This window comes from Apus apus, chromosome 7 (assembly GCF_020740795.1).
Source record: "Apus apus isolate bApuApu2 chromosome 7, bApuApu2.pri.cur, whole genome shotgun sequence".
Classification (NCBI taxonomy): Eukaryota; Metazoa; Chordata; class Aves; order Apodiformes; family Apodidae; genus Apus; species Apus apus.
In genome coordinates, this window is record NC_067288.1 from 27194465 (window position 1) to 27221929 (window position 27465).

Sequence of the window (27465 nt, forward strand, 5' to 3'; positions counted from 1 at the left end):
CTGCCTGACAGGATCTGCCCAAACATGCAGCCCGTGTTGTTAGAGAGCACATCTCCTAGCACAAGCAAGGCTGGTTATCTTGGCAAGAAAACAACTGAGAGCCCCAGAATTTCTATTCCTCTCCTTAGCTAATCAAACAATATTTCCTCTTCCTCTGCAGGAGAGCTTGATGTTTTCCTTCAAGCAGAGATGGCTGCTGGGTGGTATTTGGAGGCAGCTGCCTGTAGGGCTTGGGTGGGCCAATACTCACCCATCACAGACCAGTCCCTGTCCCACGTAGCAGGACATGGCACCTCTCCCATCCACCGTTCTGAAAGAATTGTCTGCAAAAGAAACCCTGGATCAGTAGCAGGCCTTGAGGTTTGAGGGAAAAGGAGCAGTGAAGTACGTCTCTAATCTGTGGGCCCTGATGGCAAACGTGTGCATGTGCTTGTCTGAAGCTGTCCCAGATTTCTCCCCACTCACTTGAGGGCAGTGGTGTGATCCATGACGTGTGGATGGACATCCCCTTTTGTGCCTGAGCATCAAGGAAAGCCTTGCCCCCAGCATCCCTACTTGGGAGAGAGGCTGATGCTCTCCCAGCCTAACCTCACCCTGCTTTCCAGAGCCAAGCTCGATGAGAGCTGCAAAAAATGAAAAAGGAAAAAAAAAAAAACGGAGGGGGAAAAAAAGTCTCAGTCATCAGAGACACGACTGGAAGCCCAGGTCTCGTTCCTCACCACATGAAAGCTCTGCTGCTGTGTGGTGGTCTCAGAGAAGAAAGGGGGGGGTCCTGCTGAGACGGGAGTTGGCAGGGAAGTCCCCGAAACCAGGGCTGGAGTCACGATGGGATGAAAATGAATGCTGGCTTTGTGCACAGGTAGCTGGGGAGGATTTATGACCTGCCCAGGGGTATGAACCCAGGCCGTGAATTAAAGCACTGTTGGAGAATCGGGAGGTTGTGACTTCAGAGTCGTGGTCCTGCGGAAAAAGACAGGGCAGATTCCTCTATATGGGCTCTAAAAATTAAAAAAAAAAAAAAAAAAAAAAAGTCAAAGTCAAAGGCTTCTTTAAAACATGCATTTTGTGAGTGCCAGCCCTGGTGGGACCCTGCTTGCCTCACCTCCCTTCAACAGCAGCCCCAAGGCTGCCATAAATCACACTGGGCTGTAATAACCACACCGGGTGCACGGTTGTAGCCGTGGTGGTGGGTAGATCAAACACCACAGAAGTGGAAGCCAACGTTTTTTCCCTGGCTCCAGACCCTTCTGGGGAGTGCCTGATGATAAGGAGCTGGCGTGGCTCTATGCAAGCCACCTTTTAATGGCCCACATGGCACAATTGCCTTGGAGAAAGTAGACAGGTATGTCAGGGAGATGACAAAACAGGACTTTACAACCTCCCCAGGATGCTGGAAGGAATCCAAATAATCCCTCCAATAGCTCTTCCCCACCTGCCCCACCACCCTCACAGTGCTGGGGCCTCCCACTGGCCCCCACCAAGCTGCAAACTGCCATGAACAGAGACATCCCAGCAAAACACCATCTCCACCTTGTCCACCCCCTCTACTAAGCAGGCAGCCATTTGGAGCAGGAGCCTGGGGTTTGGTCTGGTGTTGTGCTCCAGTGGCACTGACCCAGGATGGGAGTTCCCAGGCACAGTCCCAACTTGAATAAACCCAAATACCACTTCTGAGAGCAGCAGCACCAAACACTTCCTCAGAGTGCCCAATCTCCCCAGAATGGACAATTTCAACTGTTTCAAAAATGTAAAATGTAATTATTTGGATGGAGTTTTTGCAGTGATGTAATCAGGATGTTACAGACACTTCAGCACAAGGGTTGCAAGCACAGCCTTCAGCAAACTTATTTTCCCCACATTGTTCTTTTCAGCTACTTAGTGACACTGGTGGGATTTGTCATGTTTTATAGGTGTATTTTTTGGGCATTTTGGATTTCACAGAGGTCTTACTACAGACCAGAAACAACAGATCTTGGGAATATGATTTATTCCTAATTTTTCAGACTTTTAGAAAGGGGGGCAACATGACTGCTGAAGACCAGGGACATTCTTAGCCAATCCAATCTTCTTTGGAAGATAACTAGATTTGGGTATTGCCCATGGCATAGATGGTGATACTGTTAACCTAGCCCCAATCTATCATCTATTTTGCTATAATCTACTATAATTTATTATAGATTGGGGGTAGTCTGACAAGTTATGTTCCCTTGTCACAGTTCCTGGCCACTCAAGTGGAACTGACTGCTCTGGGGGAAGGAGATGGGGCATAGAGTGAGGGAAATGGCTGCTCCTGGATGCAACAAAGTGGGGTCCATACATCTGAAAAAACCTTCAGAGCCCACAAAAAACGGGCAAAAGTGGATAGCAGGGCACCAGCTTGTGCTAGGGGGAATCTTGACTCAGTTTTTATGCCTTCTTCTGTCCCCAGGAGGGCCAGAGCAGCTGTCTCAGTCCTTGCACATCTTACCCTGTTTCTGTCTGGAGGTCATATCGTGGGTTTCCAGCAGAGGGGGAGATAGGATCACTTGTTCCACCACCCAGCCGTGCTTGTTCTCTCCTGCATTCCTGGCATTAAGGAAGAATTTAAGAAAACGCAGTAATATTGATCCCACATCCAAAAAGCTAACAATTTCACTGACCAGCACAAAGTGTTGTTTAGGAGGAGCCCATGTAAGTCCCCATGGGGCTCCTTCAGAAGTTTTAAGATCAGCCCCATCGAAGCACTGAAGCAGCCAAGAAAATGAACAGATACTTGAATTGTTTCAGCTTTTTTATCTGTCCAAGCTACAAGGCTGTATCTGCAGTGCAGCCCTGATCCCACAAACACTTCAGTGCATACTTCTTTTTTAGCAATAGAGCCCATATAATTGCTCGTGTGTTTATAGAATCATAGAATAGTTTGGGTTGGAAGAGACCTTGAAGATCATCGAGTCCAACCAGTGACCCAGCAATACCAAGTCCAACAGTTTCAGGCTGTTTACTCTGGTAGAAGGTATGTTACCAGTTCAGCATTCATTGACACCAAATGAGGACTGACATGTCCAGCCCTGCACTACTCATGGGCATGTGGCCTTCAGGGCTGAAGAAGCATCACCCAGCACAGAGCATCTGCTCAGCAGCATAAAATATAGCAAACTCATTATGTTTGTCTGACACTTTTTAATGCTCCTACTCGTGTCTTTGTTTGCTAAACAACATAAAGCCACCGTCTAAATCCAAACCCTTCTCTTGAAGATATGTGTGCTGGGATTTTGATTTTGAAGTTCACAGATTAAAACCTTGCTAACCAGCTTTGCTTCCTGGGCAAAACAGAAGTTATTTTACAAAGCTCCTGGTCAACAAAAGCTCTCCAGCTCTTGCAGAGAGGATGAGCTGAGAAAGCCCACGTGTGCTGTGAAAGTACATGTGAAACGGTGAACTTCCCAAGGGCAGAGCTACAATTCCTAGGCACAGTTTCTTCATCTTGCCACAGCTAACATCTCTATAACCTACGTGCATTGCAACAATCTCTGATGTTTAAAAAAACACCACAAAACAACTCACCCTACCTCTGGATGAAAGGCTGTCTGCTCGGAACTCTTCCCTGGGGAACCATGAGAGAACAAACAGCACATGGCAGGTGTCAGTCACATTGACAGCAAGAAGCTTGGATACAACTTTGGGGGTTATGGTGTATGGGACAGAATAAAAAAGAACCAGACTGTCACTAGATGTTCATGGTCTTCAAGTAAAGAACAAAATTCAGACTCACAGTATTGCATGAATCATGTACTACAAAAAATTATAAGTAGAATGTTCCCATTAAAAATAATTATTCCTTTAAGTAACTGTATCCCCTGCAGTGAAAACCAATATACCAGAAATAAAAATCTACATATAAAGAAAGTAAAAACGCAAATTGCTGGACTACAACAAAGTTCTGTCAGCTCTTGTGTAACTTCAGCCTAGAGTCAGGCTCATGGAGACCAGTGTGCTGTTCAGGGGCTCAAAAGATCAACAGAGTCTTCAGGCAGAAACTAAATCCACTTGTTGGGCCAAAAACATTTTAAGTGGAGACTTTTTGAAGTGAAACAAAATCCTGTACTTTCTATCACAGAGGAAAAGTGGGTGCCCAAGTTTGTTTACACTGAGCTAATCTGCTCTTGATTTTAGATACTTAAGAGCTTCAAATAAGGTTTGTGTCTTCCAGTGAAGGGTTCTTCAGCGTTGGGGAAAAAAGCTTTGCAATGGCAATGGTTCCAAAGTGAGGATGAAAATTCTCACCCAGGCTTTGCTGCTCATCCCAGCTCACTTAGAGGTTGTGTTTCCACGCTCCTGAAGAGCCCCAAGATGAGTTCGTGGCTCATCATCCTGAAGGTGACTGCAGCGCTATCGACAGCATGGCTAGCACTGCAAGCCAGAGGTAGGAGAGTTAATGCAGGCTTAGAGGCAAGGATCCAACACACATTTCAGACAACTTCAATTCATAACATTATAAATGGAACCATAACTTTTATATATATCACTTTTGGAACATAACACCTTTGAGAGAGGTTCTTTAATTTCACCTCTAATGCGGTGTGTTTCGCTCGCCGCTTAAATCTCTCTTCCCTGCCTCCCCCCCCAGCCGACCTCACCTATCAGTGCAAAATTGTTGTTGTGCCTGATTGCACAAACCAGCCCAGCCTTTTACCTGGGAGACATGCCACAAATAACTTTCATTATATATATGGTGTGCTTCTGATGCTGCTATCAGAAAAGAAAAGATATAATGCTTTGACGGCCGTGCTGAGATGCTGAGGAGGCACTTGACTGTGCAAAGCAGCCTCTTATATCAAAGGATGGGCAGAAATTTGGAAGACTGGGAAGCAGACAGATTCAGCACACAGCCAGGGAGGCTCCCACCATGGGGATAGACAGGTCCATCCCAACTAGACTTTTATAAGCATTACTAAAATCTTTTCATGTCATTCTGTCTTCACAGCAACATGCAGAGAGGCTGTAATGTCTACTAGGGAGGTGATGATGGGGAGCATCTCAGGCCAGCTTCAATTCCTTGCTTTTCTCCCAGGCAAAAGCAATCTAGGTTTAATAGTATATATAAAAAAAGTATTAAAACCCTTATTTGAGTTGTTCTTGTGTAGATGAAGAAAGGGGAAGGACTTCCTGAACTCATCTGAAGTGCATTAGTAGGTAAGGGACTACATTAACATGCTCTCAAAGGTCACAAAAAGGCAGTTTTCATTTCATTTCACTACAGAGCTTACCCATGTGCTCCATTTCTTCTTGTTTAATAGAGACAAGCCCCAGGGCCTCTCAACTTTAATTACATTAAAATAACATGCTAAGAGGTCCTTTTGTTTTGATAATTTACAATACCAGCCATTGTAAATGAGCTTTGCAATTAATTTGGGAAATACACAAAGTGACACTTCTATCCTGGTCTTTTGTGGACAGAGGACAATTCACTGCCTGCTTAATAGCTATAATAGTCCAAGACCAGATTTTCCTACAATAATTACACTTCCTCTTGAATTTATTGAGGTTCAAGCTTCCAGTTGTCTGCTGGGAACACTTCATTTATGTGTGAAGCATCTCAGCCCATTTATGCAGAAGAAAAGCAAGGAGATACAGACCCTTGTTTGAACAGGAAAGCCTCCACAGATCTCTCACTTTTAAACTAGTATCTAATGAACTTATAGATTCTTTGTGCCTTTTTATACCTGCCCAGAAACACTCAGGGAACTTTGCAGGCTAGAAGCAAGCTCAAGGAAACAGGTATGGGGCAACTTGGACTATAGCATGACCAAGTGTCTTTCCAATTATCATTTTTTCTTTCTTCCAACACACGAAAACTAAATACTCTCCTCTTGAGACTATTACCCTAATCTGTGGCATTCTGGCTTTGGATGCTGCTGCTTTCTTCTATTTGTGCACATCCACTACTTCTGTCTTAAGATCCCAACCAGCCAAAAGCAGTAGACCCACTGCTGACAGAGGGATTCACACAGCTTATGGGATAGGACACCATTTTGGATTTAGGGCATATCTTTTTCACCCCAAATCTCTTTAGAAAACCGAGATTTAGGTTCTCAAGTTGCAGTGACTGTGTAGAGCCATCCAGGTGATAACTCACATCAGCTTTGGAGACAGGACTCTGCCTTATGGAGATGGCCAGGGGAAGAAGCTGAATGGACATTTCCTTGATGTATCTGGAAGGTACATCTTCCTTATAACACAATTTTATAAATAATCTTCGAATTGCTGCACTGGGAAGCTTTTCCCTGCTCAGCAAGCACAAACACCACCATTGCACTTAAATCACAGTGGGAAATAAAATGAGTTTCCTTCTCCTTCACATGAAAAGAAGGGTGCAGACTGGGCAAGAAACATGCTGCTGCAGTAGGATTTGATTGACTTCAGTGTGGAAACACTTGCACAGTTTAACATATTCCTTTGCCAGAAAACTGGGAATTTGTTTCCAAAAGAGCAAAGGCCTCCAGGATGTGTCCTGTTTCTTCGCAACTTGATCTGCGCCCTCGTCAATGATTTACCACCACTTCCTGGAGGCCGGTGGGCTCTGTGCTGCTTCTAGCAGTGCTTGTCCCACGGCCTCCTGGAGCCTAAAGCTTTGGTCTGCAGCTAATCTACAGCAAACATTTACATATGGAAAAACAATGTGGTGTCAGCTTTCTCCTCTGATTCTCTCTATATGCTCGCTGTCTTTAACGGCGCGGCAGGCCACGGCTACGGCACGTGGGGAGCTCCAGGCATCGCCTTCCCAGAGGTAAGTCTGTCCCCCCAACAACTTCAAAAACAGGAATTATGGGCAGGTCAGTCAGCACATCCATTTTGTCCTGACTTCAGGCATGTGCTCCCTGTGCTCTCTGTGAACAGCTACCAGACACACACAAAAAAACACTGGCAGTTGTCCAAAGCCCAAGCTCCGCATCGTGATTCCTTCTTATACGAACTGTTTACACAACAGTTTTTCTTTCACAGATGACTATTAAGCCTTCTTAAACTTCCTTAAAAAAATTACCACACGGGTTTTGAGCACTTGGAAAGGATTCTCTATACAGGATGATTTACAAGAGAATGTTTTTTCATATTCTTTTTCCTTATAATTATTTTGCATCTGACAACGTGCAGTTAACAACTGCATATTTATAACCCAATTTTCAATCCAAGCCAGATCCTCATACCTCTATTTTTTTTCCCCCTGAAAAATATTATTAACCTATGTGAGTGTCACTGAAGCTCTGAAAGAAGGGAATAAACAAGGTACCTTTTTCTAAAGCTGTAATGTATCGATAGGAAAATGGTTGGATTATTTTTTTCTCTATAGCTATTAATTTCAGGCTTGTTCTAAAGGCAAATATGATTTAGAAGGATCAAAAAAGGTATCAGTGATAATTGGAACATGGAGACAAGGAGAAGGCAGAAAGGAAAAAAATGTGGCAGTGATACACTTAATTATGAAGGCTTATTCCGATAATCCCTTTTGAAAATGAACAAAGACAAGATTTTTGATGTTTGATGAACTTATCAAAGAAGGTAGAATAATAAAGAGGCAAATGTAAAATCCAATGGAAGGTGAGCCAATCCAGTACTTTGTGCAGTGCCAAAGGATACAGCCCACAAAAATCCTGCTGTCAGAGCAAAAAGGCATCGATACATACGTGTCCTCCAGCTCTGTGTTCCCCTGCAGGCTCCTGTTGTTTTCCTGGAGACATGGTGGCTTTTTATCTCACACACTAATCTGCATCCACGGGCTCTCCTGCTCAGCTGTTGTGGCTTTCATTTAGTAGTCTCCCTTCTACAGCCTCTGATGAATCCCCAGCGTGCTCCATACCTCTGCTAATTACCAATATTTCTCTTTGGACTGCAGTCTCCTAAGTAAAACAGACTGCTCATTAGTTAATAATAATAACAACAACAACAATAATAATAATAATAAAAATAATAAAATTTGGCTCAGAACAACCACTCAGAACGCTTCGAAGGCTGTGGCAAACAGAGTGGTACTGACAGGCCACAGATTGCTCCTCAAGACAAAGAAACTTGTCATACAAAATAAAGTTTGCAGGAGTGGGGACAAAACTAGAGATCCTAATGACTGGGCTGGGAGGCAGGAGAAGTATTTTCTTGCTGTTGTATAATGATAGTCACTGTATGATCCAAAGGCCACTCTGCTACAGAACCCTTGCCATTTTCTGCTTATATTCTTCCTTTAGGCTTTTCCCTCTTCACAGGATTTACATATTTCCTTTTAGAAATAGTCAACCAACACATTCCCATGGCCAACATGGCTTTGGACCTTGCCTCCTCAGCACTGTTGGTGCAGCCATTCCCGCCGCTCCACAAAATCCATGGGAATCAGACCCTGCTTTCATACTTGTCTGGAATACTACTGACCAATACTGACCATGAGTTCACAAAAAGGAGGTAAAATCAACACATTTCAGAACAGGTGGTAAAATCACTACTCCTGGAGTTTGCGATGTGCTTCTGAGAAGAAATAAAAACCCCCAACCCTTTCATTAAAATCTCTCGACATTCCATTTAGTACTCAGTTGTGTTTGGTCTCACACAGATGATGTACATCTATTTTATTGCAATCTGCCTGTTGGAAAAGGCTAGCATCTTTTGGGAGAGCAGAGAACCCAAGACAAAATCCTCAGGTCCTGCACCTGCTGCCCTTGATCAGTTCTGATGGTGAATACTTGGATGGGGCATCTCGGGTAGCACAGCCCCCTGTGCTAAGGGATGCTTCCCATTTCCTACAAAACAGGTTCCTGGTGGAAGAACACCCACACAGATAGTTTTCTCCTTGCCAGCCTCCAGCCCTCCTGAAAATATAACTTCGATGACCTCAGACACCTGTTTCTCCCCCTCCTTAGGAGAAGCAGCAGAGATGTTAATTCTCCAGCTCCTGTCGACTGTCAGCTGAGCCAGTGGTCAGGATGGACTGATTGCTTCCCTTGCCAAGAGAAAAAAGTAAGACTCCACTGTAATGTATTCATTTATCTTCAGATGTGTCTGTGATGAGGATGTACACACATTAATAATATATATTATACATATTCATCATTCTGAAGCATCCAGTAAACTCATCCAAATATGATGGAGATGCTCCTCTGCTAGAGAAGCTCTTACTTACCCTGGTGTAAACTGGGGAATATACTCAAACAGCAAAATGCAAAATCAAGGCAAATGGTGGAAGAATCAGGCCAGGATATTTGCCCAAGACTTTCTTCCTTTTCTATCTCAGACTTAATTAAATATCCCCTGATTCTTAATGCAAATATTCCAATGAAAAGAAATTAAAAGCAGCCTTCATTCATCAGCTCCTGTTCTCAATTTTGTATATAATTTCACATATGTCTTCACAATTCAATAATTTACTTTCAAATACCTGACATAGTTTTGTTTTCTACTGAGTCTATATCCCTGCATTTTTAATCCTTGGGCTTATAATCAGTACATTATTTGGCTCTTCACTCATTTTTTTTTCCCCTTCCTAGTTTCAAGAGCAGCAATTCTCATTAATAATCCATCAGAAATGTGGCAGGATCAGTGTTGTAATTAGTGTCTGTGTCCATCTAAGCCTGTTACATTCAAGGACAAAGCATGCATAGCTGGAAAAATTCCACATGATTTCCAAGGTAGAAAACAGGGAAGATATTTTTAAATACAGTCACCCCACCCCCCTCCAAATTCACCTGTATGAACTTCAAGCCAATCTCCTGTGCTCCCACCTCTCCGCTGACTCTCCTCCTCCCCAGGGCTGTGGGCGACACAGAAAAATCACAATATACATAAAAGTGATAGGTGGAATTGCTTTATAGCCTGTGGAGGTGATGTCTCTGGGGGATACAAGGCAGGTGTTGGTGGTGTTTTTCTCTCCTGTGTGGTTTAGCACCGGTACCGGAGGCTGGTGCAGCCGGCAGGGTTTGCCGGGCAGCGATGCGCTGGGCACCTCTGGGCCGAGGAGGCTTGTCGTGCTGAGACAACCTGTGCTGGGACCCCTGGCTGTGGGGTGGACTTTCAGTGCCAGGAAACAGGTGAGTGAATTGGGCAACGACTCCTGCCCAAGGAGGTTTTTGTCCTGGCTGGCCAGAGCTGGGCTTATTTCAGTCCCCTGCCATGGACAGAGCTTTGCCAACATGTGCCCAGCACAGCCAGGGGGATGGTGAACCCCTGAAAGACAAAGCAGTTTTCTCCATTATTTTTCCCCCCCACTCTCCCAGAAATCCATTCATGCTATGCTTATATTTGGATCGAAAAGAACACTCCATGACTTGGAAAAGGTTAATTTTTCAAGTGGAACAAAGAGAGCAGAAATACCCTGCTCCAATGGCTGTGCTACACCCTCACACTCCCCACCATGGGCACCACTGCTCCCACAGCCACCTCTTGCCCCCCCTGCAAAAGACCCAGTTCAATCATTAATCCAACCAGCAATCTGCTGGGGTGATGCATTTATTTTTAGCCATCCCCAGCTCAGAGGATTGGGCTGTCATCCAGCTGTCTCTGAAAGTCTGACTAGCCTTGACAGATTTTTGGTTTTACACAAAAGGCTCAAAACTCCCATCTTGAGCATTTAATGAAAATTCCATTGAAATTTAGAAATGCACCAGCTCTGTGACCAGCTCATCAGCTGGAGCAGGTCATCACCATTCCCTGGAGGGAAGAGTGGTGATTCCTGCCATGAATATCATGTCAAGGCTTTCTCCTCACTCCCAGAAGCAAAAGCACTTCCAAGTCGCCCTTCATTTAAGCATCAATTCTTGCGTTATAATCAGTGCAATAAACTCCCCAAATACCTCCTCCAATGGGAAGAGGAGCAACTGCACGTTGACCAGATGAAGCTGACTTCCCTAAGCAAGCAGGAGAAGTTATTGCTCCCTGTAGCTCCCTTCCAAAAGCATGATTATAGATAATAAAATCAGGCCTGTGAGGAGATCTCTGCTTCACTCCCATTCCATGGGAGCCCTAGGGAGTGGCTGGCTTGTCCTCACTCCAGCTTGCAATGGAAAACCACCTCCCAAAGAGCTGGGAAAAGCAAGCTCTCAATGGAAAAGTGCTGTGTTTAACACCCAGTGTGGCTTCTTGTGGCCCTGAGATGTGGGTGGAAAACAACACAATGAGCACAAGCTGCCAAAAAAGGCTTTCTGGAGGGCAGAGAAGCGACGGCCTGTACCTGTGCACTTTAGGTCGCTGTATTAAACGGCACCTTGTGTGCAACGGAGAGCCAGACTGCAGAGATGGGTCTGATGAGGAGAACTGTGAGGAGGAAGATATTGAAAGCCCTTGTGAACATCTGTTTCCAATCCCAGGAGCTGAAAAAGCTGCCCAAGGGTGAGTCATTACTCAATAGCTGCTACTCTCACAATCAAAACTGGATTAAGTTCTTTTATATTGCTCTTCCTTAGTAATAGCAGTGCTCCACGAATTGAAAGGGTGCTGTACAAAGCCCAAGAGACCTGCTGTCCCACCTGACCACAGGGAGCAACGAGGAGGGTTCATCCCAGCTTTTATTTCAAATTCTGCCTCAAATTTGCTATCTGGCTTTGATCCCTCCCTGCAACTCTGTACTTGAGAGTGTTGTTTGTATGCTCGTGTAGTCTTCCAACTTTCTCCAGTTGATAAAAGCAACAGTAGAATCTGGAGATGCAGCATCCTGGTGGCTTACCACCTCAGGGAGACTTAATTCCAGGATTTAGCCCTTTGAGGCCTAAAGATTCAGATTCAAGGCAGAGAGACTGAGCTCCACATGGGCATGTGCAGGGTAAATACACCCATCCATGTAACAGTCTTACTGTATTCAGTTTCAAATTTTGGTTAGGTAATGCATGGAAGAGGTATCCAGAACCCATTTAAGGGCAAATTGTCTGTTGTGACATTTTTTGTTTTAAGTCTTTTTTAATCAGGATACTGCTTAGTTTCACTTGGAGAACATGGCTACAGTATAAGAACGTAGTCACCAACTAGATACCTTTTCCATCAGCTCCAGCCAATGCTCTCTGGAGCCCAACGGATAAATGTCTCTGGCCCAGGAGAGTCCATCAAAAGTTTTTCAAGAACATATTTTCATTTTCACCAAACACCCCATTTAATACTGCTCTCTGATGTGTTTCTCCTGCACAACACACAAAACCAGCAGCATTTACTGTCTTAGTCTTAAAGATGATTCCCTGTTGTGAGGAGCAACGCTGCTGTCTAGTTTGAATAATGCTTTCATTTGAGGCCCTGGAATTAGAGGGAATATTAAGTAACAGGAGGGATTTCAGAGGGCAGCAGCTGTGATGGAGCAGAGCAGGAAGAAAGAGGCATAAGGAAATAATAAGTGAGAGACTTGGCCAAGCACAAGCAGACTGCAAGTCTAGAGAGGGTGCTAACTCCTCTAAGAAATGGGACCATTATTAAAAGGAGGGAGATGAGATAAAGATAGAAAACAATTACAGGGAATGCCAGAAAACACTTTGTGACAATGGGATGCATTAGGCTGTGAGAGACTCACAAGGGATCCTGAGGAATTCCAGCACATTCATAACTACTCTCTAGGATGGACTGGACAATTTAATGGACTTCTTTCATCTCCAGTGTATCAATCCAGTACAACAGCTTAGAAATAAAATTGCTGTTTGTCTCCTGTTAGCTTTGAGAAGGAGACAACAAGGAGAGCAGACCCCAACCTTCTATTTTAGGTGCCATCCAAATTCAAAGCCAGAGACAGACAGATGACTTGGAGTGCCAGGAGAACAGAAACAGAGACCATTGGGGAAATAAAACAGAACCTAAGGATAACCTCCTGCATGTTGCTTCTTTCCAAGATACAATATCCTCACAAAGGAAGAGAGCCAGCTTGTGTATGACCCTAAGTTTTTTGGAGGCCACTGCGAGCACGTCTACAACGGCGAGTGGCGGGAGCTGAGGTACGACGCCGCGTGCGAGCGTCTCTACTACGCGGATGATGAGAAGTATTTCCGCAAACCTTACAACTTCCACATATACCAATTCTTGGTAAGTCCAACTGACCAGCGGTTTCCCAGCCAAAACTTCCTACAAAGATGTTAGGTACAGTTTACCGTTCACTACAGGCTGTCTTTCAAGTTGCCTCTCTCCAGCTGTCCCCAAGACAGCAGGCAATCAATGATATAAATGCTGTTTTATGGCACATCAAGAAACTAGTGTGCTTTATCACTCAAGCATCACCACTGGTTACTCTGGTTTAGTCAGAGCCAAGAGAAATGGGTTTTCTCCAAATTCTGCTGTTAATGAGCTGTAGAAACTCACGAGTCCCTTGCCCCTCTAGGGACAAAGCTGGCCATGAGTCAAAGGGGAACAATGCCACAGGTTCCAGCTTTGAAAGCGTTTTAAGTCTATGGTATGGCTTACAAAGGGACATAAATCCAAATTCTGACTGAGACAGAGATCCTGAAAGCCATCAGGCAACACCAATACTCTGGGAGGTCACATCTGATGTTAGAAACTGAACTAAGTAGAGCAGGGATTCAACCTGGGTCTCCCACGTCGTAAATGGGTGCCGCGGCCACAACACTGAACGTTCATCATGCTTTTGGACATGAACTAATGAAACATTATTCCAGAGGGAATATTAAAGCCACCAGCTCAACGCAAGTGGCTTCCATGTCCTGCCAGCAGGCAGACCCCCCTGTGCCCCTTACTCACCAGTCTGAACCCACACAGACCCACCACATGGTCTACATTTTCTTCTCCCCTTTATCTGCTGCTACCAGTGGAAGAACATCTGCACCATGGTCAGGCACTGAGGGACACTTGAGCATAACCTGTAAGCATCTTGACTTGAGAACGTCTACCCACCAGGACCTAGGAAGTCACTGACAACGGTGTGAGATGGTTTTATTTAGTGTTGGTAACTTAGCAAGGCTGCTTAATTCCACACAACAGCAAAGAAGAGCTGTCGAGGCAAAGGTCACTTCTCCAAAAACCAGGCAAAACAATGTTTGTTTTCCAGCCTTGCCATCACAAGTGGCTGGATCACTGCTGTTGAACTTTTTCCCTAAATAAATTCATCTAGAAGCAGGCTGGAGAGTTAATAGACTCCAAATAGCCAGGATTTTGCAGAACTCTAAGGAACTGGAAGGAGAGAAGGCCCTGCTACCAGCCCTGCCTGTGATGGTTTTGCTTTGAGTGGCTAAACACAAACCCTTCCCCTGCCTGGGGATGGAGGAAGCCAAAAGCATTTCTCACATATTCCAAATGAAATGGTACGTGACCGAATTCTTTATTCCACACTCACTGAAGTCAGCGTTGATGCTGTCATGAGCATCACAGGCTTCAACAGAGGCACCGACAGCTCCTTAAAGAAATAAAGATTAAAAAGGAAGGGAAATACCTGAAAAATTCATGTCTGTTCCTTTCACTTCAGGCTCATGCTGATTCTGGATTTTCTTCTGAGTTTTACGATGATTCAAAGGATCTGCTCGATGCCCTTAAAAGTGACAAATCCCAAACAGTAGGCTTTACCATTGGAATTGGGCCAGCAAAATCAAATTTCCTGTTAAACCTGGGCCTCACTTTATCAGGTGGCAAAGGATCCCTGAAGAATTTCACACAATACGCTGCAAAGGTAAAAAAACCAAACAACAAGCAATCAGTGATGCATGTGCTCCAGTCGTGTCCTCTGTGCATCGTGTGGTCTGGCTGTAACTTCTGGCAGCTTTTTCTCTCAACTGCATTTTTTTTTTTTAAACACATAGTAAATGGTACCTTAATTTGTTTGTGTAATTGCCAATGTATGATCGTTAGTAATCCTGTTTGTTGTTCTTATTATGTCTTAGCAAACAGGGAGTGGGAATAAAATTGAATTACGCAGCACCACAACACAACTCCTCACCCCATCCTGTTTCATGGCTACATTAAACACATAAATAAAAAAATGCTTAAAATGATGAGGAGGGAGGAGGCTGTTGATCAAAACCAGTCGTCCTCAGGGAACAGTCTCCAGTAGCAAATATATCTTGTTCAAATTAATACAAGCTGCCTTATGATGGGGAAATGTGCTACCTTTTTATGGAGGGTTAAAATACTGTGCTGAAAAAAAAGAGTCCCTGATAATAGGGTGTATTTCTCACAGTGGGTTCACATCATGGACTAGCTGTGATGACCTCTTTCCAGTCTAATAACAGGAATGCTGGTATTTCCCACATTTACCGTGCCCCGTCTCCACTTCTCTTGTGGCTCCTGACAGAAAACAATAAAGAAGAATTACTTTACTGTTCTGAGTTGAAATGCCCTTAAAAGCTGTTGGAATTGGGCACCATTCTAGTATTTACTGTGCCCTTGCCTAGAGTCACACAATGTTTGCAGCTAAACACTGATCAATTATTGGAGGAATCATTTAAAGGGCTGTTCTGGTTGCACTGGAGCCTCCGAGGCAATGGCCAGTCTAGAAGTGGAGTCATGGATCTGGTGGGATATCCAGGAAATCCTGCCCCTGCCAGCACCTTCCCGGCCAGGGTATCCCAAGAAAAAGGGAATAAACAGTATGGAAAGGAAACCAGAAGAAAGCAATAGCAGGAATGGAGGATGGAGGGGAGCCAGGTGGAGCCCGATTCCGATCACATTCACACGTCAACACAAAACCCGAGAGCATCCAGACTTGTGGCTTTGCCCTCCACCTCATGCAGCACACAGGAAAGAGACAGTAAAACAGAATTACCACCTATTTCATTTAAACCTGGGCTTGTTTTCCTGCCTTCAATACAAACTGACAGGCAGAAGATTCAGGCTTTCCTCTGCAGACCTGAAGACTAGAAATGACTTTTCTTTCTTTTTTTGCATGTTGAGTGGCCACTCCTCTTTTCTTTACCTGCAGGAGGTTGGATTCATTAGAGCTGTGACAAAGGTGCAGACAGCCCGTTTCAAGATGAGAAGGGACAACATTGTTTTGGACGAAGATCTGCTGCTCTCCTTGCAGGAGCTTCCAGACACCTACAACTATGGCATGTACGCCAAATTCATCAACGATTACGGCACCCACTTCATGACATCAGGCACTATGGGAGGCATCTTTGAGTACATCCTGGTCATTAACAAGGAGGAAATGAGAAGAAAAGGTTAGAAAATGACAAGATATTCTCTGTTCACAACTTTCTGCTCTAAACCAGGCATTTCTAACCCGGTGACCATGGGGTAGGTCCAGTCCACCAGAGTAATTAATCTGGTGTAATCAGAGTAATTAAATGGCTGCTCCCCACAGCCATCATCTTCTTGGGCTCTGGGAGGGTGGGTGTTCATTGGCAACTCTTTGCTGAGCTGGTTGGCATGTCCCATCATGTGATAGACACATACACATCACAAGCCCAAAAAACTCCAGTAGGGGTGGGGTAGGAAGATCTGCATGTTGCTCACAAGACAGATGCACTACTGTCCACATAGCAGAGGAGAAGCTTGAGTGTCACAAAACATGCTTCCTGATCTAATGTCAGAAGAACCTAGGTAAGATTTTGGTAGTTTAGGAAGGAACATGAGCATCTTCTCCCTTTCTTTCAGTGTCACTTGCTAGACTGCTCTGAACTTCTCCTATTTCTTGTAGTCTTTGTTCTGGCTGTTCTTACAAATGCTTAAGGACTTCACTTCCAGAGTAGAGGAAGATGGCCCACTAATATATTGGCCTCCTTATAGTCAGGGCTTCCATTTTCTGTAAATGGAAATAACTCATTGCACTTGACAATTCCTCCACCACTTCCCTCTGGTTAGGGTCACATCTGAAGACTAACAGACCTCTGTTAGCTCCAGCTCTCAACAAACTGGAGTGTATGAGGCTGGAGAGCCATACCTCTACATCTCAGTTAGATGAAACATCCACTGCAGATGTCTAGAGCACAAGAACAGCCATTACAAGCAAGCCAAAACATAACATTTTTTCTAATCAAAACCATAAGATGCAGAAGAATAATATGATACTTCAGTAAACTAATCACATTGTCAGCTTTTGCAAAGGTGTTGACTATGCAATAGGTCCCACTTTCCCTCAGGACCATCCCTCTGCTCTGCTGAGGTTAACCCTGTCTTGCTAACTCCAGGCTGGACATTCATGCAGAAGAAAATTGCCATCTTAGATAACGAGTGCAAATTGCTGTAATTCCATTAATTTCCATGGTTCTGACCCAAATTCTGCCTCCAGTCTGAAATGGTTTGGTATCATCAGCACTAGGATAACTATGCACTCCATACTGAGTGTTAACCATGCCAATTTTTCCACAAGAAATTACCGGCTGAGCAAATTTTCATCAAGTTCCTGAGCTACTAATGTTTGGAAACATTATGCCTCTTCAGATCATTCATTCACTTTGAAGAGTGAGTGATATAGAAGTGAACAAGTTCTTGGCAAGCAAGTCTTCAGGAAGCAGACTGCCAATTCCAGAGGATGAATGAATCAAGAGGATATGGAGGGAGGCTATTATTTTGCTTTATCTTGTGCTTGCTGTGGATATAAGGAGATTTAGTGCTACCAGATGCCTTATCTCAGGCAAGAAGGATGCTGAAGTTCAGCAAAAGACAAAAATGTGCCCCAGTAGGAATGCAATGTTCATTCAAATGCAGCAAGCTTCTGTCATTTTCATCTAACCCAGGCTCTGCCAGGAAGTCCACATTTACCATGGAGTAAGCAGTGCTCTACTTCATGCAGCACAGACCCAGAAGGACCCACCTGCAGTGGCCAACATGCCACTGTCTAAGAGCATTTAGCAAAAAAACCTGTACTTTCTAACAGTGAACACAACCATCCTTGAAGGCTGTGTTTGCAAGAGGATTATCTGCCTCCCCTGGGGAATGGTCAGGATCAGGATATAAGCGCTCAAGTCTTAAAATCAGAGCTTCCAAAGATGAGTTTGAAGTTCTGCAGATGCCTGGAGATGTGCAGCTGAGTCCCCACAGGGCTGAGCAGCACAGCACCTGCTTCACATCAACCACTGCATCCTGAGAGCCCACCAAGTCCAGAAGGCTCCATGTTAAATGCTCTGGAAGAGAAAACACTCCTTTTTTATAAGACTAGTGATTAAAGCACTTGCCCAGGAAAAAGAACCCTAGGCTGTGTCCTCCTTGAATGACAGCTTGGGTGGTCGCTGAGCATCCAGCTAGACGTAGGACTGGACTCTAGAAAACCTGAATGTTGAAAATCAAGTCCCCTTCTGGGTTTAGATACCCAGGAACGAACCACAAGTCACCAGTGCAGAGCTTAGGACCTGCAGCTTTGCTGCCAGACCCACTTCTGGCTTTCAGGCTGCAGGGGCTTGTATGGATGTGGTCAGGAGAGAAATAAATAGGCATGTCAGAGCGAGGTCCCTTGGTGCTCCGGCATCAATATTTTTCATTACTTGTTTTTAAAATAGATTGTTATGGTTCTATTATTTAGCAGAAAACAGCATAATGTGTTCACACATTACAAGAACATTTATGGGAGCCACATTATGCGCAGAGTAAATTAGAAAGACTCTTCATATATTCTGATTAATTCAAAATGCTGCAGTAAATCTTATCACTCGAGCACATTTAACTATCGCAAATTATATCAGAGAAAAAACCCAAACCTATCAGGGTTCCCCCCTCAAGTGCCAATATTTTTCTGTGGCCACCCTTTTGCAAAGATAACCACTTTTCATCTATCAAGACCTGATCTTGCTGCAACCAACAGTGAATTGTATCGACAGACCCTCGCTGAACATAATTACTGAATGGGAACCGTGGTGAATCAATTAATCAGGGTGTTCCTCAAGTTTAATTTTATGGCACTCCACCACCAAGAGAAGCCATCACTCACGTTGCTTTGGGTGAATGAACTTTACCCACTGCGTTTGCAACTGGCGAACAGTTTAGTACAAATAATCGAGTGCTACATAGCTAATCTTCCTCTAGGGCCCAGTTTTGCAATGGGATGTGATTCCCCCCCTGAAGTCTTAAGCACACTTCAGCTCTCTCCAGTTTGAATCCAGGATGTGCTGCCTCTTTTTTTGGGATGCTGAGCACCTCCATCAGTTAGGGCCCACCAAGCCAAGAAGCAGATCCATGTCCCATGTGGCCCCAACAAGCTTTGGATGTGACCAAAGGCCCAAAACCAGAGTGATGGATATTTTACCAGGATTTTAAACCTGAGAAAGACTGGTCCCCAGAGCTGGGCTGAGGCAGCTCAGCAGACAACACTCTTGGTTCCATCTTCAGACCATGAAGCACAAATCCCACTGACTTTTGTGCCTCCCATGTAGTACTGGGGTAGTGATCACTAGGCTGCTTTGTAAAACACTTCAAGGTCCTCTGACAAAAAGAGCAATATAAAAGTTACCTGTTACTTACAATACCTCTATTTACTGAAATCAATGGATTTTTTAACTACTCCAGAAGACAAACTTTATCTTTGCAGTACACTGAATGTGCACACAAAAGCAGGCTCTATGAAATATGCACATTGTTGTCCTTGATGAAAGCACCTCATTAGCTCCCTTCTCTCCTCTACAGTGTCTTTGTGGGTCTCCAGTTCCCTCTTTCCATGATGTAGGTGGTGGTGCAGGCAGCAGGAGCCCAGTGCAGGCAGCGAGGCTGTGGCAGCTCTCAGCAGACATTCTCCAAGCTGCTACTTCAGATCCTGCTTGAGCCACAAAGACCCGGGTTCAGAAAAACTAGCCAGGATCTCCTGGCTTCAGCTGCTGTTCCCAGCTTTGCCATAACTATGAGTAAGGCTGTAAAAAAAAAAAAAAAAGAAAAAAGTTTTATTTTTAAACAAATAGACCAAACAAAGAAATACATGCCTGCAGGCATGTGTTAAGGATTTTACTGTCTTCTAATACTTTCTAAATAATTTTATAGCAAGGGCATTTCCCTTTTCACCTACTATGTGATAAGCCTCATATACCCAAATAAAAATACTGGCTTTTCCACTGCAAGACTAAAGGCCTGGAATAGCTCCTGACTTTGAAAAACAGGCCATGCAAAAAACTGAATATTTTCTTCACTGAAAGAAAATTTTAAAAGTAGGAAAACAAATATCCTTCTCCTGAGAATGAGCAACTGGTTTTAGTGGTTTCCTTTCTGTTTTGCAGACGTCAAAGCTGGAGAGATCAGCAGCTGTATCGGCGCGTCCATTGGCATCGCAGTCAGCGAGAGCAAACTGCCTTTGGAAGCATCCGTGTCCTCCACATACTGTGAAAAGAAAGGATTTCTGAAAACAGGTATGGCAGCAGGGCAGCTGGATGCTTGGGCAGCTGGCATCGCTTGGGCACGGAGGTTCAAGGAGGGTCACACAAGGGTACCACAAAAGTGGCTCTGGTCCCAACCCCAGCTCAGGCCCAGCTGTGGGACTGAAGCGACTTTGGGTGCAAGTCTCCAGGAGCAGTGATTGCTCTTGAAAGAGCAGGAATTAAGGAATTAATCCAGTAGGGATATCTGGATTAGAAATGCATGTAAATGAAGGCAGTGGGGTGGCTGGAAGGCTGCAGTCCCTATAGCTACAACAGACTGGGCAGGGGTGACATGGGCAAAAAGGCAACTATTAAAAGAACTCAAAACTGACTATAAAAAGTACTCAGAGAGGTGAGGAAGCCCCAGGTTTGTAAATCATGTAACCAGCTACAGACAGCTTGGCCAACTGCCCACATGCTAACTAGAAAAAAAGGCTGGAGGTCTTGCAGGCTCCTCAGGTCCTACCAGCTTAGCAGTGATCACCAGGTAACGTGGCAGGGAGGCATGCCGACCTCCCATCCATTTCAGGAGGCAGCATCACTGCTCCGGCCTCCATCAAGCACCTTCTAGTCTGTGTGTGGAACCAGTGACTAAATAAAGTGCGTGTAATTCAACTTCTCAGATGCTGGGAGCCACAGTGCAGTTGTGGAGGACGTTATTCCCCGGATTAGAGGCGGAGACATCAGTTCCAGCGGAGGGCTCTTAAACAGTTGGGATGGCAACACGTACCGGCGCTGGGGAAGGTCGTTAAAATATAATCCTGCTGTTATTGATTTTGAGGTAAGGCTTTTCTGCAGCTGAAGAAACTCTGCCACTTGAAGGAATGAGAGTGTAGTCGAGCAGATCATTTTGTATTTTTATTGTGATCCCATCACAGAACAAGATTAAATGTAATGGGCCACTGATCTGGTAACCTCTTCATTCATTTCACAATGGGGAGTACATCTCCCACCAACTGCATCCGCAGGGAGACAGACAAGGAGCTTAATGCTGGATTAGTGCTGAGTTAAGTTTTTGATGTGTCCCCAAACAGCTTCCCAATGAATGGCTCTCCGTGGTTGTATTCATCCCTATTATTCTTCCTGCCTGCCTTCCTGTATGAGCAGGGGACTCGTGGGAGGCAGGGGGCCTGGGGACAGAGCCTTGCTCCCCCAGAAAAGCCTCTGCATAGACCCCCCTGCTTTTCACCTGCCTGAGAGCCACAGCATTCCCTGTGCCCAACCTCTGCAGACCGTGGTGGATATTGCTATGGGAGATTCAAGATTTTGGACCAAGGGGCTCCTAGCTTCTTTCTTAGGTCTCTCTCCATGCTCCACAGCTATAAAAATCAGCCAATTTCTCCTCCTCCCTTCGTTTTATGGGATGCCTCATACAACGGAGAGATCACTCAAGCATCCTACAAGTTTTCAGAGATTTGGAGGAGATGGGTGCAAGCAGAGGGGATGGGAAAGAAGAGAGAATCCAGAGCCAGAAACCACAGAGGCATCAAGAGGTGGGCATGCTCCTCAGCGGCGGTCAGGAGTAGCACATCTACCTTGAGATGCTGTGATGGCTGGTCTGCTCCAAAAGCACAGCCGTGTGAGGGAAGGACCTTGGTCATGTCAGGGACACACTGCTGTTTCCATCCCTCCCATCTCCATTTGAAAGCATGCCTGCTCCTGGCTCTGACAGAGCAGAGAAGGGAAGGTGGAATCAGGAACCAGCTGCAAAGGATGAGAGAGTCTGCAGACCCTCCTGGGCAGCACCCTGGCAGCAGAAAGCCCTGATAAAGCAGAAGCACTATCAGGTTATTCACCTTTCTGCACAAGTTCCCAGCAATTCAGGAGCAAAATTTACTGCAATTTTCCAATAAACCATGAGCTGACCTCTCTGTTGGCTGCTCTAGAGCTCAGCACTGGCTGTGCAACCAGAGCTGCTGATAAGTGCTCACGTCCACTTCAGCAGCTCTTATCTGCAGCTCCCTCTCGTTTGTTGAACAGCCTTGTGCAAATTTGCCCAAGAGCTCTTCCCAAAACCCAGCTGATCTTCCAAACAAATTGCTCTCACTCTGCCTTGTGCAATGAGATGATGTCCAGCTCTTCTCCGGGACTGGTTTCCACCAGGCCCCAGCGAGGACACGCAGCATTTGCACAGATCATGATAGACAAACACAAATACTTGTCCTCACATCAACCTTAGGCTTTTAGCTTTAACATTCAGCTGGATTTTTCTTACTGGTGAAAGGCCTGAGATTTTTCAGGGAACTGTTTTCCAGACACAGTTTAATACCTAAAACACCCCAGTGAGCCACTCAGAGGGTTTCAGGAGGTTGAACGTAACCACCAGCTCATGAGCCTGCAGCCCTTCAGCTCATCCAACCATTTTATGACACCAGTTAAATGGAGAAGGCAAGTCATGATTACAATTGCCCACACTGAACCACTTGTGCTGGATGGGCTGTAAGAACTGGGCTTTTGAGGCTGGAAAATTATTAGGAGCACGTTATGGTCTTAAAGCTGTAGATGGCACAACATTATTTGCCGGCATCAAAGGGCAAAAATGAGGAGGGCAAAATTCTTCATGCTCAGTGTTTACCAGATGGTTCATAATCCAGTCACCATTAGTGGGAGGTTGGCTTTAAGTTTTGATGCCATCTGCTGCCCAAAGCTCTTACCAAAACATTTCGGTTCAGAAAGGCCAAAAACAAGCACGAATCTCTGAGACTGTGACAGAACCATGAAATCAGTCAAAAAACGGGATTTCTGGGATGTTTGAATTTATCATTTGAATCCAGACTGCAACTCCAACACATGTTCAGAAAAGCCAGTTCCACACAAACCTGAATGATGAGGTTTGGAATGGTGGTTTCTCACTGGAGCCCATCAGTTGTGCTACTGGTGGAGGTGGAGCTGCCGAGGAAGAACAGCGACGCCACAGCTCCGCTCCTGGCGTGGCAGCGCCTCGGCTGATGCCCAACTGATGTTGTCTCCATGCTCTTCATCTCCACCCTACACAGCTGCAGCCCATCCACGAAATCCTCCGGAGAAGCAACCTTGGCCACCTGGAAGCCAAACGGCAGAACCTGAAACGGGCTTTGGACGAGTACCTGCTGGAGTTCCACCCCTGCCGCTGCCGGCCCTGCCGGCACAACGGGGAACCCGTCCTGGTGGGAGACACATGCGTCTGCCAGTGCCGACCAGGCTATGGAGGCCCTGCCTGTGAGCAGACCCAGCGCCGAGGTAAGACCCCTCGCAGGGCCAAAGGCAGCAAAGGGACAGGATTTTCTCCTCCATGTGGTTTATCAGCAGCTCTTTACACCCATGCATCATAGACTCATTAAGGTTGGAAGGGACCTTTAAGGATCATCAAGTTCCAAACCCCTGCCATGAGCAGGGAACCCCACCACTAGATCAGGTTGCACAAAACCTTGTCCAGCCTGGCCTTAAAACCCTCCAGGGATAGGGCACCAACAGCCTCCCTGGGCAACGCATTCCAGTTGCTCACCACCCTTACAGGGAAGAATTTCTTCCTAATATCTAACCTAAATCTCCCTTCTCTCAATTTAAAGCCATTACCCCTTGTCCTATCACTATCTTCTCTGATGAAAAGCCCCTCTCCAGCTTTCCTGTAGCCCCTTTCAAGTATTGGAAGGTGCTACAAGGTCTCTCTGGACCCTTCTCTTCTCTAGGCTGAACAGCCCCAACTCTCTCAGCCTGTCTTACTGCAGAACTGCTCCAGGCCTTTGATCATCTTAGTGGCCCTTCTCTGGACCCTCTCCAACAGGTCTATATCTTTCTTGTGCTGAGGGCACCAGAACTGTACACAGTATTCCAGGTATGGTCTCACCAGAGCAGAGTAGAGGGGCAGAACCCCCCCCTGGCCCTGCTGGCCACACTTCTTTTGATGCAGACCAGGATGGGTTGGCCTCTGGGCTCCAGCGCTCACTGGTGGCTCATGTCCTTCTCCTCAGGGCTGCTCTCCAGCCACTCTCCCCCCAGCCTGTATTTGTGCCTGGGGTTGCACTGACCCAGGTGCAGGACCTTGCACTTGGTCTTGTTGAACTTCATGAGGCCGACACTAGCCCACCTCTCCAGCCTGTCAAGGTCCTTCTGGATAATGTCCCTTCCCTCTAGGGTGTCAACCACCCCACACACCTTGGTATTGAATCATGATATTGGTATCAATCACACCTTGGCTTCTGGATGGCTTCTCTCGCTATGCTACCCTAAGCAGCCCTGCAAGAGAATTAAATAACAGCTCAGGTGATTATTATAAATAAATTAGTGGAAATGAGGATGTGTTAATAGCTACAAACTTACTGATGTGTTGCTAAAAGGTGAGCTGGGATGCAGCAGCCTGCAGGCAAAGCCCAGCTGCTAGCTAAGGGATGGGCTCTGCCTGCCCACTGAGCTCCAGGGATGCAGCTTGTTACTGTAAATGAGACCATCATCTGGTCCTCCTTGGCTGGCCCAGCACTCCTCAGGATGGCCATTCTCCAGAGCACTGGCAGCATCCCCCTGCTACAAGGGTGAGAGTGCAAACCTGGGCAGGCAGGGAGGGAAGGGAGGCTGGAAGTGCCAGGCCAAGCCACTGGAAAGTCGTGCTCGAGAAATGTGTGTCACCAAAAGGGCTGGAATAAGAAAAAACTGCCACACTGCCAGATTTCTCCTCCCTCTCCCCCTCAAAACATTTTAACTAGAGGGAAGTATCTATTTTGAGGGAGCTAAAAGGTGGTTTTCCAAAGTGACAGGCTTTTATTTATGGCTTTTTAATATATTATTGTATATATTTATATATTATTATATATCCTCTCAACACACAATTAAATGGTTGGCAAAAAAGCCAACCTTGGAATGTGCTCTTTTATTTCAAAAAATGTCACAGTCCTTTCTGGGTATTTTTGTCCTGATTGGTAATGACAAAAAATAAAAATCCAAACCTTAGTACTTGAAGCTGGCAGAAAAACCCATCTTTAGAGCAGTTCCACCAGGCAGAGCTCCAGGTCTTTAACCATGTGCTCCTAACTGGGGTCTCACCATTGGCAAAGCAAAGCTGTGACGAGGTGAGGGGTAAGAGCAGAGCTGGGCAGATGGTGTATGAAGCTGAACTACAAAGCATTGCTTCAGTGACTCAAAAGTGAGCTTCTTTAAAAAAAATCTCAAGTTCATTGAGTTGTCTCCGAATCCAAGGAATCTACCTTAGATGAGGAACATGGAGAGCTCAGGACCTGGCCCCTAAGCAGCCCACTGAACTGCCCAGCCCCGGTGCTTTCAGCAACAGTGGAGAAACACACACTTCCAGCTCATGGGAAATGAAGCAAATTTCTCGTTTTAAAACTCATTTAAGATTAAACCCAATTTTGTAAAGAATTCTGTTCCAGCAGATGGGAAACCCAGCTTTTCAGCAGCATTAAGAGCACACACATCCTTTTGTGCTGTCTGGATTAATAAAGTGCCCAAGCCAGGCATGAAGGCCAGTTGAGTAAATAAAAAATGACAGTAAATGACAGCCATCAAGCATTTCCATCACTCAGGAACACGCCACAATCCATAGTATCGAACGCTCCTGACAACTCAGTCTGTACTGTAATGAAAAAGCCTTGAAATGACCCATCTCCAAAGGGATGGGCAGACTTTTCAGAACAGCCCCAAGATGCTCGGAGACTTTTGGCCCTCTGGCTTGGTCAGAGGTGGGAATGTTAGTGTAGAGAGAGCTGTCCGCTGCCCTTTGGAAAAGGAAAGCCAAACTGCAGTCTTTTAAATGAGCAGAGGAGAAAAAGAGATAGGCATTGTCATTTGAAGAAGGTGATGCTGCTTCACCTCACCTGGCTTGATCTCGACAGCCACCTGGGGGCTGGGAATGGCTGGGACAGACCAGGGAGTCCTGCTCACAACCAGAGCCAAAATCCTGAACTGCTGCTGGCATTCATAGAATGGTTTTGGCTGGAAAAGACCTTTCAGATCATCAAGTCCAACCATTAACCCAGCACTGCCAAGTCCCCACTAAACCACATCTACATCTACACAGCTTTGAAACCCCTCCAGGGATGGGGACTCCACCACATCCCTGGGCAGCCTGTCAGTTCAACTCAGCTTTCCTCCCCTGCTCTTATCCAAAGTGTGCTGCTGCGCTCAGCCCAGAGGGAGCACTTCAGACTTGAATCCTTTTATTTTTCCTGGTTTTCTTGATGCCTTTCCAGGTGGTGAGATACACGGGGGCTGGAGCTGCTGGTCGCAGTGGGGTCCCTGTCAGGCGGGCAGGGCGCGGCGCCGCCGGGACTGCAACAACCCTGCCCCACAACACGGGGGGGAGCCCTGCGCCGGGAGGGACGTGCAGAGCAAAGCCTGCTGAGAGCCCCAGCACGGCCTCCCAACAGCTCTGGAGTGTGGGGAGCAGTGAGAAATACTCCAGGGATAATCCTGCAATGGATTCATGTCAAGCATTGCATTTCTACCCGTACGGGGAGAGCTGGATTCGCCTGCCCACCAAACAAAGCCAACCTAACCAACAAGAAAACCAGACCACCTGCTCTAGCTGATTGAAGGCATCCCTGGCTGTCCCCTCATTCTCACACCACAAGATGTGATGGAAGCCCTGGCACCACACAGAAGACAGTGGAGAATTAGAGAATCATATAGAATGGTCTGGGTTGGAAGGGACCTCAAAGATCATCCAGTTCCAACCCCCTGCATGGGCAGGGACACCTCCCACTAGACCAGGTTGCTCCAAGCCCCATCCAACCTGGCCTTGAACACTTCCAGGGATGGGGCAGCCACAGCTTCCCTGGGCAACCTGTGCCAGTGTCTCACCACCCTCACACTAAATAATTTCTTCCTAATATCCAACCTAAATCTCCCCTCTAGTGGCTTTGCTGCTGGGTGAAAAATAAAATTACTCAAAGTGTTTCTCTAAGTAAGCTTGACATGCAGAAATGTTTATATTTTCCCTTGGAAACCACATTAAAAGCTCATTCGTGATCCTTGCATTTTTATGCAGTTGGTATTGACATATGTACCACAAAACTTACTCAAAGTTGGTGCTGTCAGGTTTTTAAGTCCAGCATATTGGCCAGGGCTGGATTTGCAGCAGAGCCATCTGCTGCTCTGCAAGGGAAGAGCTTGAAGCCTAAAGATGCCAAAGCATCATTGCGAAACGTAACTCCAAACTGATGAAGAAGCTTCAATAGGTAAATAAAATAATAAATAGAGAGGCTGGAACACAACCATTCACCAGAGGATGTTCACACACCAGCAAAGGCTCCTCCTCTTTAAGATCAGTGAT

General features: G+C 45.7%; 1 protein-coding gene and 1 long non-coding RNA gene across 2 annotated transcripts; one reads left to right on the forward strand and one right to left on the reverse strand.

The window, feature by feature from the left end:
* Nucleotides 1-916: 916 nt before the first annotated feature.
* On the reverse strand, nucleotides 917-14443 carry LOC127386811 (uncharacterized). The gene is made up of 7 exons (XR_007889984.1): nucleotides 14366-14443; nucleotides 9705-9769; nucleotides 7662-7874; nucleotides 4264-4389; nucleotides 3549-3583; nucleotides 2468-2565; nucleotides 917-998 (listed from the first exon to the last, which is right to left on the reverse strand). It is a non-coding gene; the product is annotated as an uncharacterized LOC127386811 (long non-coding RNA).
* C8A (complement C8 alpha chain) lies at nucleotides 6540-27169 on the forward strand. Its single transcript, XM_051624331.1, has 11 exons — nucleotides 6540-6766; nucleotides 8883-8979; nucleotides 9902-10046; nucleotides 11199-11343; nucleotides 12819-13008; nucleotides 14399-14599; nucleotides 15848-16088; nucleotides 20067-20195; nucleotides 20828-20985; nucleotides 23201-23423; nucleotides 26384-27169. Exons 1-11 carry the CDS (start codon nucleotides 6657-6659, stop codon nucleotides 26533-26535), a joined length of 1791 nt encoding a protein of 596 aa, XP_051480291.1. The 5' UTR covers nucleotides 6540-6656; the 3' UTR covers nucleotides 26536-27169.
* Nucleotides 27170-27465: the final 296 nt, after the last annotated feature.

Coding starts and splice junctions, on each gene's coding strand:
- C8A (XM_051624331.1), top strand. CDS start 6,657: ATGTGGTGTCAGCTTTCTCCTCTGATTCTCTCTATATGCTCGCTGTCT. Junction 16,089..20,066: donor GGAGGAAATGAGAAGAAAAG/GTTAGAAAATGA, acceptor TCTGTTTTGCAG/ACGTCAAAGCTGGAGAGATC. Junction 20,986..23,200: donor CTGCTGTTATTGATTTTGAG/GTAAGGCTTTTC, acceptor CACCCTACACAG/CTGCAGCCCATCCACGAAAT.